The sequence below is a fragment of the Solanum lycopersicum genome, chromosome 6, assembly GCF_036512215.1.
Source record: "Solanum lycopersicum chromosome 6, SLM_r2.1".
Lineage (NCBI taxonomy): Eukaryota > Viridiplantae > Streptophyta > Magnoliopsida > Solanales > Solanaceae > Solanum > Solanum lycopersicum.
Genome location: NC_090805.1, coordinates 39,340,823 through 39,354,691, shown reverse-complemented (window position 1 = coordinate 39,354,691; position 13,869 = coordinate 39,340,823). Strand labels below are relative to the sequence as shown.

The window sequence follows — 13,869 nt, the reverse complement described above, 5'->3', positions numbered from 1 at the left end:
TTCCGTTAGAGGAAAAAAGGGTATATGTGAGCCATTTGTTTACAAGTAGGGGTATATATGAGCCACTTTTATAACGAGGGGTATATCAGCTCTAAATGACAAAGTTGAGGGGTATATCAGACCCTTTTCCCAAAAAAATATGTGAATGATAGCAGAATATAATTATTTATGGCTGTAAAATATAAATTAATTAACTTTTATTATGTTAACAACTTTTAAGGGTATTTCAGACATTTTGATTTAAAAAACTGTTTATCAGCACTTATTTGCCAAACACATCAACAACTTTTTTTTAACTTTAGCACTTTCATCCAAACGCATGACTGCTTATTTTAAAAATAAGTTTCATCACTTTCAAAATTACTTTTTTAAAGCTACTTTTATTAAGCCCGGGAATGGAAAAGCCTTTGGATGAATGAATTTAGGTATCTAAGTTTGACTGTTTGACACTCTATCTTTCGATGGCGCTATCACTTTGGAGCGATAGCTGAAACTAATCATCTTCGATGTCTCCACTTCCCTCAATTATATACTATTTAAGCATCAACATGGAAATCCTGAATCTCATCTGTCCAAGGGTTCTTTTCTTTGGCTGCATCGACAGTCCGCAGCGCACCCCATACAACACTGTTACATTTGAAGCCTGATCAAAAACCAATTTGCCATACTCTATCACCCTTCTTTATTCTGCCTTTCGCCTCGGAATAGGCCAAATTGAGCTACTTGAAGTGTTTCCAAATCTATAAAGAGTCATTCTTGAAGGCTCCATAAGAAATTCCGGGAGGTCAAGATTCTTCTGAAGCTCATCCAGCACAGCTCTACCCCCTGCCTGTATATAATAATGCTCAAACGCCATCTTGAAATCAGGGATATATGGTTTCATTTTCCTCTTAAAGACCTTTCTCGCGATTAATGAGGCGAAAAAGAGTAGCTGCTCGGACATTGGGAGGACTAAAGGGCCAAGAGTTGTGATATTAGTTTTTAAAGCCTCGCCAGCAACTGCCATCAAGTCTTTTGACAACGACACGCTTTTCTTTCCATTTTCATCCTCATCTATATATGCACATCTATAAGCTCTGTCATCCGCACCTTTATGAGTGCGGACAACACGCATCAGTTGATATTTAGAGCATCTACGATCTGATGAACGGTTTGAAAGAAGAACAGCAGATGAAGACAATTTGGTAAAAGCTTTGATCTTTGCTTCCCTAAGTAGAACGTCGTTGAGATTATTTCTGTGCTTACTACAAGTGCATACATGTTGCCTTCCCCCTGTTATGTAAAGGCAATGCTGTTTGAGTAATTTTGATTGAAATGAAAAAAAAATATTTTCGTCAAATTGAAATTTAACAACCTGTAAAAGCTGGTTAGCGAGGTGTACAGAAATGAGTCCAGCACTGCAGCCCATGCCAGTAAGGTTATAAGTAATCACATTGACTCCAAGCTTGTAATGGTTCACAATCATGGTACAAAGAGAAGGCGGTGGATTAAACGTACAATAATTCACAATAATAATCCCAATATCTTCAATCTTCACTCCAATTGTTTTCGTCAACAGATCATCGATGGCACCAATTATAACATTTTTTGCTTCATATTGATTACTAGTAAGGGAAAATTCTAATGGCATGCTCGAGTCATCGTCATTGTTGTGAATGTATGTCTTATCACCTAAACCTGACCTCTCCAGAATTCTCTTTTGAAACATTAAACTCTCTTCATCAAACATATCCGACATTTTTTCTATCAAATATTGTTTAGACATCATAAAACGTTCATGTGACTTGTAACACGCAAAAATTGACTAAGTAAACATTTCTTGGACGACTCATCAAGTATAACATGGTTTACAAAAAAACAATAATTGAACAACAATTCAACATGTCAAGATGGTTCATGAGATCATCAATAGTAAGGGTTGAAAGATGAAGTAGCATGGTAACAAGAATTAGCACAATGAGGAGATAAATTGTATTTGATATTAAGTAATGGTATACAAGTTTTACATATTTGATTTGATGGGGTTGTGCATAATTAGGGGCATTTTCTGTCATTGCTTTTGGAGAATAGATGAGGATTAATGGGTAAAACAAGAAATAATTGAGTTCCCAAGTAGATCAATATATATTATTCCGTTTGGTGATAGTCATGGGATTAAATAACTTTAAGTAAACACAAAATTCATATTTATATGTTATAGCAAAGTTTGCATAATTGTGCTCCATAGCAAATATAAATATGTATAATTCGCTATACATATACAAAAGAAAGCAGTTGTATACAAATCAACTATATAACTTGTGTATGTATAAAACAAAAAAGAAAGAAAGACAAAAGAAAATTGGGTAGGGGAATATTTGTATTGTATAATTATAAGTGTATAGGACGAAGATATATATATTTGTAAGTGTATATATAATTTTCTCTCGCTTTATACAAACATAAACGTAATTTATACTTTCATTTCTGTTTGTATAAGCGATAGAGGCGAGAGTGACGAGCGAGATCTGGGAGAGTGGATATGTATATATACAATTTTTTCTCGCTTTATACATACAGAAATTCATTTTATACACTTGTGTTTGTATATAAGTGAGAAGGAGCGAGCGAAAGATGGAGCGAGAGTGGCGAGCGAGAGTTTGAGGGAGAGAAGTAACTGGTAAACAGTTTGTTACAAGACATAATTAAATCAAAGTGTGGTTATAGCATTTAATTTGATTTATTAATTTATCATTATATACAATATTCCCTTTAAAATATAGTGTCATTTAATTTATTGTTTGGTTGGCAAGTCTAGGATAACTTATTCGGAAATTAATAATTAGTAGTGGGATAAGATATCCTGGAGCAAAGCCTATTGATTCACCAGTTTGCTAACCTACTTGTCGGCTACCCGCACTCCCGGAATAACTTATCTCGAGATAAATGACTAAATGACAAAAATTTCCCTTTAAACACTTTTTATACATTATTTTTCACATTTATGAAAGGTACTTTTGTAAACTAATATATTATTCTTAAGATTTATTATTTTGAATACAACAAATCAACACTCAATAAAAAATATTGGCCAAACCCATCAGTAACCACCTAAATTTGGCATCAATTTTCACTTGAACACCTCAAATAGACCTTATTCATTTTAAACACTTTAAGTAGATGTTGTATCATATTGACACTTTTTTGACAACCAGCCAAATATATAAGATGTGTAGCACACATAATATGTCAACGCAGTAAAAAATATCAAAATGAAATAATAGGACCCTACTTAAAGTGTCTAAAATAAACATCGTCCAGTTGAATTGTCTATGTGAAACTTGGTGCCAACTGTTGACTGCCTTGAATTGGGCCCTTAATTATCTGTCAATTATGTATTTTGGGCCCAAGCCTGTTAGGGCGTAGCTTAGCACTATATATAGACGCTATGGCAAACCTTATTCTGTAATTCTGTTTTTGCCTCTCCTTAATAAAACTGCTCCTTCTCTTCCCCGTGGACGTAGCCAATTTATTGGTGAACCACGTAAATCTGTTGTCTTGTTTTTCGCGTTTATATTTTCTCGTATTATCTCAAATTCTACACAACAAATTGGTATCAGAGCCTCTCGGTTAATCGGTGTTCTTGGAGAATTCGAGATGTCTGCTTTGAACGTGAAAATCGACAAATTCACAGAGAGGAACAGTTTCAGTTTATGGCAGATCAAGATGCGGGCTTTGTTGAAACAGCAAGGTTTCTGGGCGCCGTTGTCGAAAGACAAGAACGCCATCGTTACTCCTGAGATGGCGATTCTGGAGGAAAAGGTGCACTCGACGATCATGTTGTGTCTCGCGGATGATGTCATCACGGAGGTCTCGGATGAAGAGACTGCTGCTGCTCTGTGGTTGAAGCTGGAGAGTTTGTACATGACAAAATCTCTAACCAACAAGCTGCTTCTGAAACAACGTCTATTCAGTTACGAATGGCTGAAGGTACACAACTCAGGGAACATTTAGATCAATTGAATACTTTGTTATTAGAATTGCGTAATATCGATGTGAAGATCGAGGATGAAGATGCTGCCCTGATTCTGTTAGTATCTCTCCTAATGTCGTTTGAGAATTTTGTTCAATCATTCATTGTTGGGAAAGATACTGTGTCGCTGGAAGAAGTCAAATCGGTTCTTCATAGCAGGGAATTACGGCACAAGGCTAACGACACAAGTACGGACATACAGCCTTTCGGTCTGTTCACCAAAAGCGGAAAGGGAAGGAAAAACGGCGGAAAGAAAAATAAGCCGATGTCGAAGGGTGCAAAGCCGGATGATGTTTGTAATTACTGCAAGGATAAGGGACATTGGAAATTTGATTGTCCGAAGAAGAAGAAGCAATCGGAAAAACAATCAGTTTCTGCTGCTGTTGCTGAAGAAGACACCAATTCTGAAGAAGACATTTCCCTAGTTGCGGATGAGCACACTCATCATTCAGATGTGTGGGTTCTCAATTCTGGGGCATCCTATCACATCTGTCCTAGGAGAGAGTGGTTCACGACTTATGAGCAGGTAGACGGAGGCAGCATCTCGATGGCCAACAGTTCTGTCTGCAAGGTGGTTGGGACAGGCTCGATCAAGATAAGGACACATGACGGTAGCTTCTGCACATTGAACGAGGTCAGGCACGTTCCATTGATGACGAAAAATCTGATATCTCTCAGTCTTTTGGACAGCAAGGGATTCAGCTGGTCGGGAAAAGATGGAGTCTTACGGGTCTGGAAGGGTTCAAATCTAATTCTGAAAGGTGTCATGCGTGGTACTTTGTATTTTCTACAAGGTTCCACGGTTACAGGTTCAGCCCATGTTGCATCGTCAGAAGTTCACCAGGAGGATATGACTAAGTTATGGCACATGAGACTTGGTCATATGGGTGAAAGAGGGATACAAATTCTGTCAAAGGAGGATCTTCTTGCTGGTCATAAGGTTAAGAACCTAGAGTTTTGTGAACATTGTGTCTTTGGAAAACTACATCGCAACAAGTTTTCAAAGGCCATTCACAGAACAAAAGGCACACTTGATTATATCCATTCTGATTGCTAGGGTCCATGCCGTGTTGAGTCTTTGGGAGGCTGCAGATTTTTTGTGTCCATTATTGATGACTACTCAAGGATGACTTGGGTGTACATGATGAAGCATAAAAGTGAAGCTTTCCAGAAGTTCAAGGAGTGGAAAATTTTGATGGAAAATCAAACAGGGAAGAAGATCAAGAGATTGCGAACTGATAATGGGCTGGAATTCTGCTGGTCTGAATTTGATCAATTCTGTAAGGATGAAGGGATTGCTCGACATCGTACAGTCAGAAATACACCACAGCAGAACGGTGTAGCTGAGCGGATGAATCAAACACTTCTGGAGAGAGCAAGGTGCATGCTTTCTAATGCTGGGCTAGATAGAAGATTCTAGGCAGAAGAGGTTAGTACAGCTTGCTACTTGATTAACCGCGGACCACATACAGGCATACAGTGCAAGACACCTATGGAGATGTGGTCAGGAAAAGCTGCTGATTATTCAAATCTGAAAGCTTTTGGTTGTACGGTTTACTATCATGTCAATGAAGGTAAGTTGGAACCAAGAGCTAAAAAGGGAGTATTTGTGGGCTACGGAGATGGAGTGAAAGGTTTCAGAATCTGCTCTCCAACAAAAAAGAGGGTTATTATGAGCAGGAACGTTGTCTTTGATGAAAGTTCTCTGCTTAGAACCATTGTAAAGCCTACAACTATGTCAGAAACTGGGAGTCTTGATAAACAGGTGGAGTTTCAAGTCATTCAGAGCGAGAGCGATTTGAAAGAACCTGAAAAGAAGGATCAAGAGTCACAGACAGAAACTGATATTCCAAAATCTATGCCATCAGATATCCATCAGAGTATAGCTCAAAATTGGCCAAGGAGGGTTGGAGTTCGGCCACCTACGAGGTATGGTTTTGAGGACATGGTGGGTTATGCACTGCAGGTTGCTGAAGAGGTAGATACATCTGAGCCGTCTACTTACAAAGAAGCCATTTTAAGTCCTGATTCTGAAAAATGGTTTGCTGCTATGGGAGATGAGATGGAGTCCCTACACAAGAATCAGACATGGGATCTGGTCATACATCCTTCGAGGAGAAAGATTATTACTTGCAAATGGATTTTCAAGAAGAAGGAAGGGATATCACCAGCAGAAGGAGTCAAGTATAAAGCTAGGGTTGTTGCCAGAGGTTTCAACCAAAGAGAGGGAGTGGACTACAATGAGATCTTCTCACCAGTGGTTAGACATACTTCCATCCGAGTGTTACTAGCGATAGTTACACATCAGAATCTGGAGCTTGAACAACTTGATGTGAAGACAGCGTTTCTACATGGAGAGTTGGAGGAAGAGATATACATGACTCAGCCGGATGGTTTTCAAGTTCCAGGGAAGGAAAATCACGTCTGCAAGTTGAAGAAGTCCATTTATGGACTTAAGCAGTCCTCAAGGCAGTGGTACAAAAGGTTTGACAGCTATATGGTGAAGTTGGGCTATACTCGGAGCTCATATGATTGTTGTGTCTACTACAATAGGCTTAAGGATGATTCATTCATCTATCTGGTGCTTTATGTAGATGATATGTTGATAGCTGCAAAGAAGAAGTATGACATTCAGAAGCTGAAGGGTTTACTTAGTGCTGAGTTTGAGATGAAGGATTTGGGAGCCGCTCGGAAGATTCTAGGGATGGAGATCATTAGAGACAGAGAGAGAATGAAACTTTTCTTGTCACAGAGAAGCTACATTCAGAAGGTCTTGGCGAGGTTTGGCATGTCTTCATCTAAGCCTATTGATACCCCTAGTGCTGCCAATATCCATCTCACTGCCATGTTCGCTCCACAGTCAGAAGAAGAGAAGGAGTATATGTCACGAGTCCCTTATGCTAGTGCCATAGGAAGTTTGATGTATGCTATGGTCTGTACAAGGCCAGATTTAGCACATGCAGTCAGTGTAGTGAGCAGATTCATGGGACAACCAGGGAAAGAACATTGGCAGGCTGTGAAGAGAATTTTCCGGTACCTTAGAGGTACATCTGACGTTGGTCTCATTTATGGAGGTGATACTCGGTGCTTGGTTACTGGCTATTCTGATTCTGACTATGCTGGAGATGTTGACACAAGAAGATCGATGACTGGCTATGTGTTTACCCTTGGAGGATCTGTCGTCAGTTGGAAGGCAACTTTGCAACCTACAGTGACTTTGTCTACTACGGAAGCGGAGTACATGGCCTTGACAGAGGCTGCAAAAAAAGGAATTTGGCTGAAAGGGCTGGTTAGTGATCTTGGTCTGCATCATGATCAGGCTACGGTGTATTGTGACAGTTTGAGCGAAATTTGTCTAGCCAAGGATCAAGTCCATCATGAGAGAACCAAGCATATTGACGTGAGGTATCATTTTCTGAGAAGTGAGAAGAGAATCAAGGTGAAGAAAGTAAGAACTGCTGATAATCCTGCTAATATGTTCACAAAGCCGATTCCACAGAGCAAGTTTCAACACCGTTTGGACTTGCTCAACATCAGAAGCTGTTAATTGCCTTGCGGGGCAATTCTGAGGAAAAGGGGGAGGCCTGGCACTATCATAGTGCGTCTGAAGAATCTGTTTGGAGAATTCAAGTCAAGGTGGAGATTTGTTGAATGCCTTGAATTGGGCCCTTAATTATCTGTCAATTATGTATTTTGGGTCCAAGCCTGTTAGGGCGTAGCTTAGCACTATATATAGACGTTATGGCAAACCCTATTATGTAATTTTGTTTTTGCCTCTCCTTAATAAAACTGCTCCCTCTCTTCCCCGTGGACGTAGCCAATTTATTGGTGAACCACGTAAATCTGTTGTCTTGTTTTTCGCGTTTATATTTTCTCGTATTATCTCAAATTCCGCACAACACCAACTTTAGAGGTTACCGATGAGTTTGGCCAAAAATATTCTTAGCATAACTTATTCCATCACAACTAATCACATCATAACTAATACCATCATAACTTGAATTCAAACCAAACAATTGAAATTAAAGTAGACTTGTCCATACTACTAAAAAATCACTTTTTTTTTCCAGAAAATATTTAATGGTTATTCCCATGTGTGTTTTGATGGACTTAGTGAAAAAAGATAAAAAGTACGGAGCTATTAATGTTTTCAACGAGAATCTGTTTTGCACCTTACATCATTTTAAGATAATGAGTTCAAAATTATGTATTAAAATTTGAATAATTTTTCACCATTGTAACATCAACACTTTGTGTCTGCAAACTGCACTTATTTAATATGTGTAATTATAAATGCATTGTCTTCAAAATAATAAGTAATTATAAAACCTAAAGGCTTCACTAATATGCCTATTCGTGTTTTAGAACGCGAGGGATACAAAATAATGTGAAATATAAGGCGTAAATTCATGAGTCTGTTGAAGCGTATAATATGTCATGGATTTTAATATTGTGATTTAATTATTAAGAAGATAATAATTATGCAGATAAATTCAAATAAATTATTAATAATATCAAAAAAATATTATACGTATTATCTAAAGACAAACAATGATAACAATCGAAATAATCTAAAAAATGAAATCATCCCCCCCCCCCCCCCTCTCTCTCTCTATATATATATATGGGGGGGGAGGTTAGATCTTCACTCTCAAGCCCTAATATCATAAAAAAATTTATAATGTTAAAAGTATACATAATTTTAATTGAATAAAATCATAAATAAAAACATTTATATGATCTGAACCAACACTAATTTACAAATATAGATAGATTTAATTGTCTATAATGATTATTAATATTTTGCAATTGCATATTTTATCAAATAATTAAAATCTTAGAAAAACTCTATTTTGATCTTCAATTAAAAAAATATTTTTAAACTACCTAAAATGAACAAAAATATTTTTAGTTGATAGTTTGATCCACAAATACTGTTGTTGTTACTTAATGGGTCAAAAACACTCTTTTTCAAATAAATATATGTGTTTATTTTCTTTTTAACACATCTTTTACTAATGATGATTTTTTTAATTAAAATACATTTATCTTACTTCAATTCAATGAAGACTAAGAAATAAAAATATTTTCTATTTTATTAAATTTTTTTATTGTTATCTAAATAAAAATTTATGAAGGGTTATTATGATCTTGCATATATATGTTGACATCCCTATTTTTTTTAATATATAAATAAGGTGCAACGCCGTGGGATTCATTAAAAAAATCAACTAATTAAACTAAATTTTAAAAGAATTTTAGAAAATGTAGAGTGGCCATCTAATTAGTTTATTAACAAAAATAATTTACGGAATCAATAAATTTTAGGTAAGCGTTCCAGTGATCCCAAAGGAAAGGTATTAGCACCCTTTAGAATCTTAATTATATTGCGTGTCTTCACTTAACTCATTTTTTAAATTTGAGCATGAGATATAAGGAAAATTGTATAAAATAATAAATTATTAATTCAAATTAAATGGTATAATCATAATTCGATTTAATTGTAAATCGTAGCAAACAGTTGTCATTCGTTTCTCTCCCTAAATTTCTCACTTGCCACTTTTCTGATCTCTCTCGGCAGTCTCTCCCTAGCCTCTCTCACTTTATACAAACATAAATGTATAAAATGTGTTTGTGTTTGTATAAAGTGGGAGAAAACTGTATAAATACATATTCTTTTCGTTCGTCTCTCTCTCAAAGAATCTCGCTCGCCACTTTTCCAGATCTCGCTCGCCACTCTCACTTTTTATACAACACACAAATGTATAAATTACTTGTGTTTGTATAAAGCGAAAAAAATTGTATATACAATTACAAATAATTCTTCCTATACACTTATAATTATTCAACTACAGATATTTCCCTGCCCAATTTTCTTTGGTCTTTCTCTCTTGTGCTTTATACAAACACAAATTATACTATTGATTCGTAATGTATACCGAAATATACATATTAATAATCATACTCATAATATATCAAAATATACATATTAATAGTAATTTTTTTATTTATACCGATATATACATATTAATAGCCATATTCGTATATGTATTCCGAAATATACATATTATTATTAGTCATAGCAAATATATGATTTTTATGTTTGCTAAATCTAAAATTTACTGTATAAATAATCACACAACAACACAAGTATGATAAACATGAATATACACAAAAAAAAAGAGAGTAAAGCATCAATATGAGAAACAACCTAATATCTGTCTAACGTCAATAATATACATAATCATAAATCAAAGAATATTATTTGAATGTCTTTCGAGTATCTTCTTGGGGAAGCACTTTTGTGTACCTATAAAAATATTTAGTAAAACGGTAAAAGTGTTAGTAATGGATTAATATGAATCAAAATAAATGAAATAAAATAACTAAAAATAAAACTCATCTTATGAACATGAAAGACCTTAAAAATAAACGAAAATTTCTTCATTGGCTAATTTTCAACTCGTAGCATATAATTTAAGTGAATCTAAACAAAAATTTTCCCTTTTTTAATATTCTTAGACTGATGAGATTGAGGACTTTCCAGTTCATAGTATACATCTTTCTACATCGTGAATTTTTACTTATTAGTTGTTCCAAATGGGAAATACTTTCTGCTTAATAAAGGATTTAGTGTCCATTATTTAGTGACAACGATATGATTGTTTCTATATTATATTTCATGGTAATAATAAATATAAATATTTATAATTAACGCTCTATGTAAATATCGATAAAGGCAATAGAGAAAATAGACAAGAAGGGGAACAATTCTCAGGGTCGCAATGGTAACAAGATAGAAATTCATCTCTGTTGCCACAACAGACTAAAAATTGGTATCATTCCCACATAAATGGTAACAAAGATGCCATCAATTGAAGAGAATTTGTCTTTTCTACATTTTTTTATGAAATTAAACAACAACAAAACAGTGTGAAAAAAAAAAGAAAGAAAAAAGACATAGCAACTAACAAGGGAAGCAATACAAATATTAGCAAATATTTTAAATCGAAATACAATAAACAAGGGGCAAACACACCAGCTAGCATGCTTAAACCCTAGTAAAGCAAGTTAACACTCCACTGTCTACTACTCTAGATGCAAGCCTCCACTTCATCATCATCATTGTCTTTGTCAAGTCTTATTGATGCTCCACATGACTAAAACTACAAAATTTTAGGTGCAAAATAGATATAGCAGTATTGATTCTGTTCTGTAGTTTCAGCTATTGACCATCATATATTGTTTAAGCATCAAGATGGGATCGATGAACAGGGAAATCCTGAATCTCATCTGTCCAAGGGTTCTTTTCTTTGTCTGCATCGACAGTCCTCAACGCACGCCACACAACACTGTTACATTTGAACCCTGATCCAAAACCAATTTGCCACACTCTATCACCCTTCTTTATTCTCCCTTTCGCCTCGGAATAGGCTAAATTGTACCAAATTGAGCTACTTGAAGTGTTTCCGAATCTATAAAGAGTCATTCTTGAAGGCTCCATAAGAAATTCCGGGAGGTCAAGATTCTTCTGAAGCTCATCCAGCACAGCTCTCCCCCCTGCATGTATACAGAAATGCTCGAACGCCATCTTGAAATCAGGGATATATGGTTTCCTTTTCCTCTTAAAGACCTTTCTCGCGATTAATGAGGCGAAAAAGAGTAGCTGCTCAGACATTGGGAGGACTAAAGGGCCAAGAGTTGTGATATTAGTTTTTAAAGCCTCACCAGCAACTGCCATCAAGTCTTTTGACAACGACACGCTTGTCTTTCCATTTTCATCCTCATCTATATATGCGCATCTATAAGCTCTGTCATCCGCACCTTTATGGGTGCGGACAACACGCATCAGTTGATATTTAGAGCATCTACGATCTGATGAACGGTTTGAAAGAAGAACAGCAGATGAACCCATACGGAATAGACAATTTGGTAAAAGCCTTGATCTCTGCTTCCCTATATAGAAACCCGTTGACACTATTTCCGCGCTTACTATAAGTGCATACGTATTATTAGCTTGCCCCTGTAATAATATCAATTTATATATCAGTAACTGAGAATTACATACACACCACTATATGTAGAAATTACGAACCTGTAAAAGCCGGTTAGCTAAATCGACAGAAATGAGTCCAGCACTGCAGCCCATGCCACCAAGGTTATAAGTAATCACATGAACTCCAAGTTTGTAATGGTTCACAATCATGGAAGAAAGCGAAGGCGATGGATTAAACAAAGAAGAATTCACAATAATAATCCCAATATCTCGAATCTTCACTCTTGTTTTCGCTAACAGATCATCTATGGCACCAAATATTCCCTCCTCTGCTTCATTTACGTAACTACTAAACGTATATTTAAACGGAATCGTATCAATTGGAATGTACGTCTTATCACCCAAACCTGACCTCTCCAAAATTTTCTTTTGAAAGATTAAACTCTCATCATCAAATATATTCGACATGTTTTCTATCGCGAGTTGTTTAGACATCATAAAACGTTCATGGGGCTTGTAACACGAAAAATCAACCAAGTAAACGTTTCTTGGACGACTCATGAAGTACACCGTGGCTAAGAAAACAACAAGAGGTGAACAAGATTTCAACATGGTAAAATGGTTCATGAGGTCTTCAATAGTAAGAGCTGAAAGATGAAGTAGCATGGCAACAAGAATTGGCACAATGAGGAGATAAATTGCATTTGAAATTAAGTAATGGTATCCAAGTTTTACATATTTGATTTGATGGAGTTGTGCATAATTAGGAGCATTTTGTGCCATTGCTTTTGGAGAATAGATGAGATGAGGATTAATTGGTAAAACAAGAAGGAATTGAGTATGATGAGTTTCCCAAGTAGATTTAAAATGTGAAAAAGTAGACTTGTGCACACTACTAACAGATCATTAATTTCCTGCCAAAAAATATAGGTGACTAAGTTTATGGATATTTTAATTGATTCGATGAGAAAAGAAAATACAGAAAAATTGAAAGTTTCCTACTATTTCGTTTGTCATGCATTAATTGATACTTCGATAATTATAAATACAACGCTGAAGTCCATATATTAACTTTTATGTATTAAGTTTCCATTTCCTACCACAAAAAGAAAAATATATATATAGATGGAGAATAATAGAAAAAAGGTGGTTGTAATAAGCGAACTAGATATCTAAGGTGTAGATGTCTAATGAAATTAATTAAGGAGAACATAAAAGCGAAACTGAAAAATAATATAATATATTAAAAAAAAATTTAACATAACGAGCTGAACTTTTTTGATATTTGATATCTACTTTTAATAGTCAATTACTCAAATCAAACTCTTAAAAGTATCAGAAAAGATTTTGGGAGTTTTAGGTTTTTGTATAAGTAGTGCAATTAGAGATGAATCTGTATTTGAATTATAGATTTAGCCTTTTAAGATTTTTAGTATTAAATATTATGATTTTGAAATTTTGAGTCCAAAATTATTTATTAAAATTTGAATTATTTTTCCCCATTGTAACTTCTGAAACAACGTAACACGTCAGTATCTGCAAAGTGCACTTATTTAATATGTGTAATTTTAAATTCATTTTCTTCCAGAAATATAAATAAAAAAGTAGAAGATAATTAAAATTAGGGAAATTTTTTAAAATCAATATTTTAGCATTTAAGAGGACTCATTAGCAACAATTTCAATATTTAGTAAAAATGTCATTTTAGTTTGTTATGTATATTTTTATTATTTATTTTTATTTAAAGAATATAATTTTTTAATAACAAAAAGGAGAAAATTAAGGGGGGAATATTTCAAAAAAACGCAAGCATCCTTAATTTTTTCATCAGTTACATTTTCAAATTAAATTTAAATTTTGT

At 35.0% G+C, this 13,869-nt stretch overlaps 1 protein-coding gene and 1 pseudogene across 1 annotated transcript; both read right to left on the bottom strand.

Annotated features, from left to right (window-relative positions):
• Positions 1–536: 536 nt before the first annotated feature.
• On the bottom strand, positions 537–1,845 carry LOC101250513 (3-ketoacyl-CoA synthase 20-like; annotated as a pseudogene).
• A 9,021-nt stretch (positions 1,846–10,866) lies between these two features.
• Positions 10,867–13,116, bottom strand: LOC101256387 (3-ketoacyl-CoA synthase 20-like). Its single transcript, XM_004240987.5, has 2 exons — positions 12,108–13,116; positions 10,867–12,035 (listed from the first exon to the last, which is right to left on the bottom strand). Exons 1-2 carry the CDS (start codon positions 12,789–12,791, stop codon positions 11,259–11,261), a joined length of 1,461 nt encoding a protein of 486 aa, XP_004241035.1. The 5' UTR covers positions 12,792–13,116; the 3' UTR covers positions 10,867–11,258.
• Positions 13,117–13,869: the final 753 nt, after the last annotated feature.

What these genes read in the sequence shown, in the direction of transcription:
- LOC101256387 (XM_004240987.5), bottom strand. Translation starts at nt 12,791, where the DNA reads ATGGCACAAAATGCTCCTAATTATGCACAACTCCATCAAATCAAATAT. An exon ending in TAGCTAACCGGCTTTTACAG is followed by an intron (nt 12,036 to 12,107) that starts GTTCGTAATTTC and finishes ATATTATTACAG; the next exon opens with GGGCAAGCTAATAATACGTA.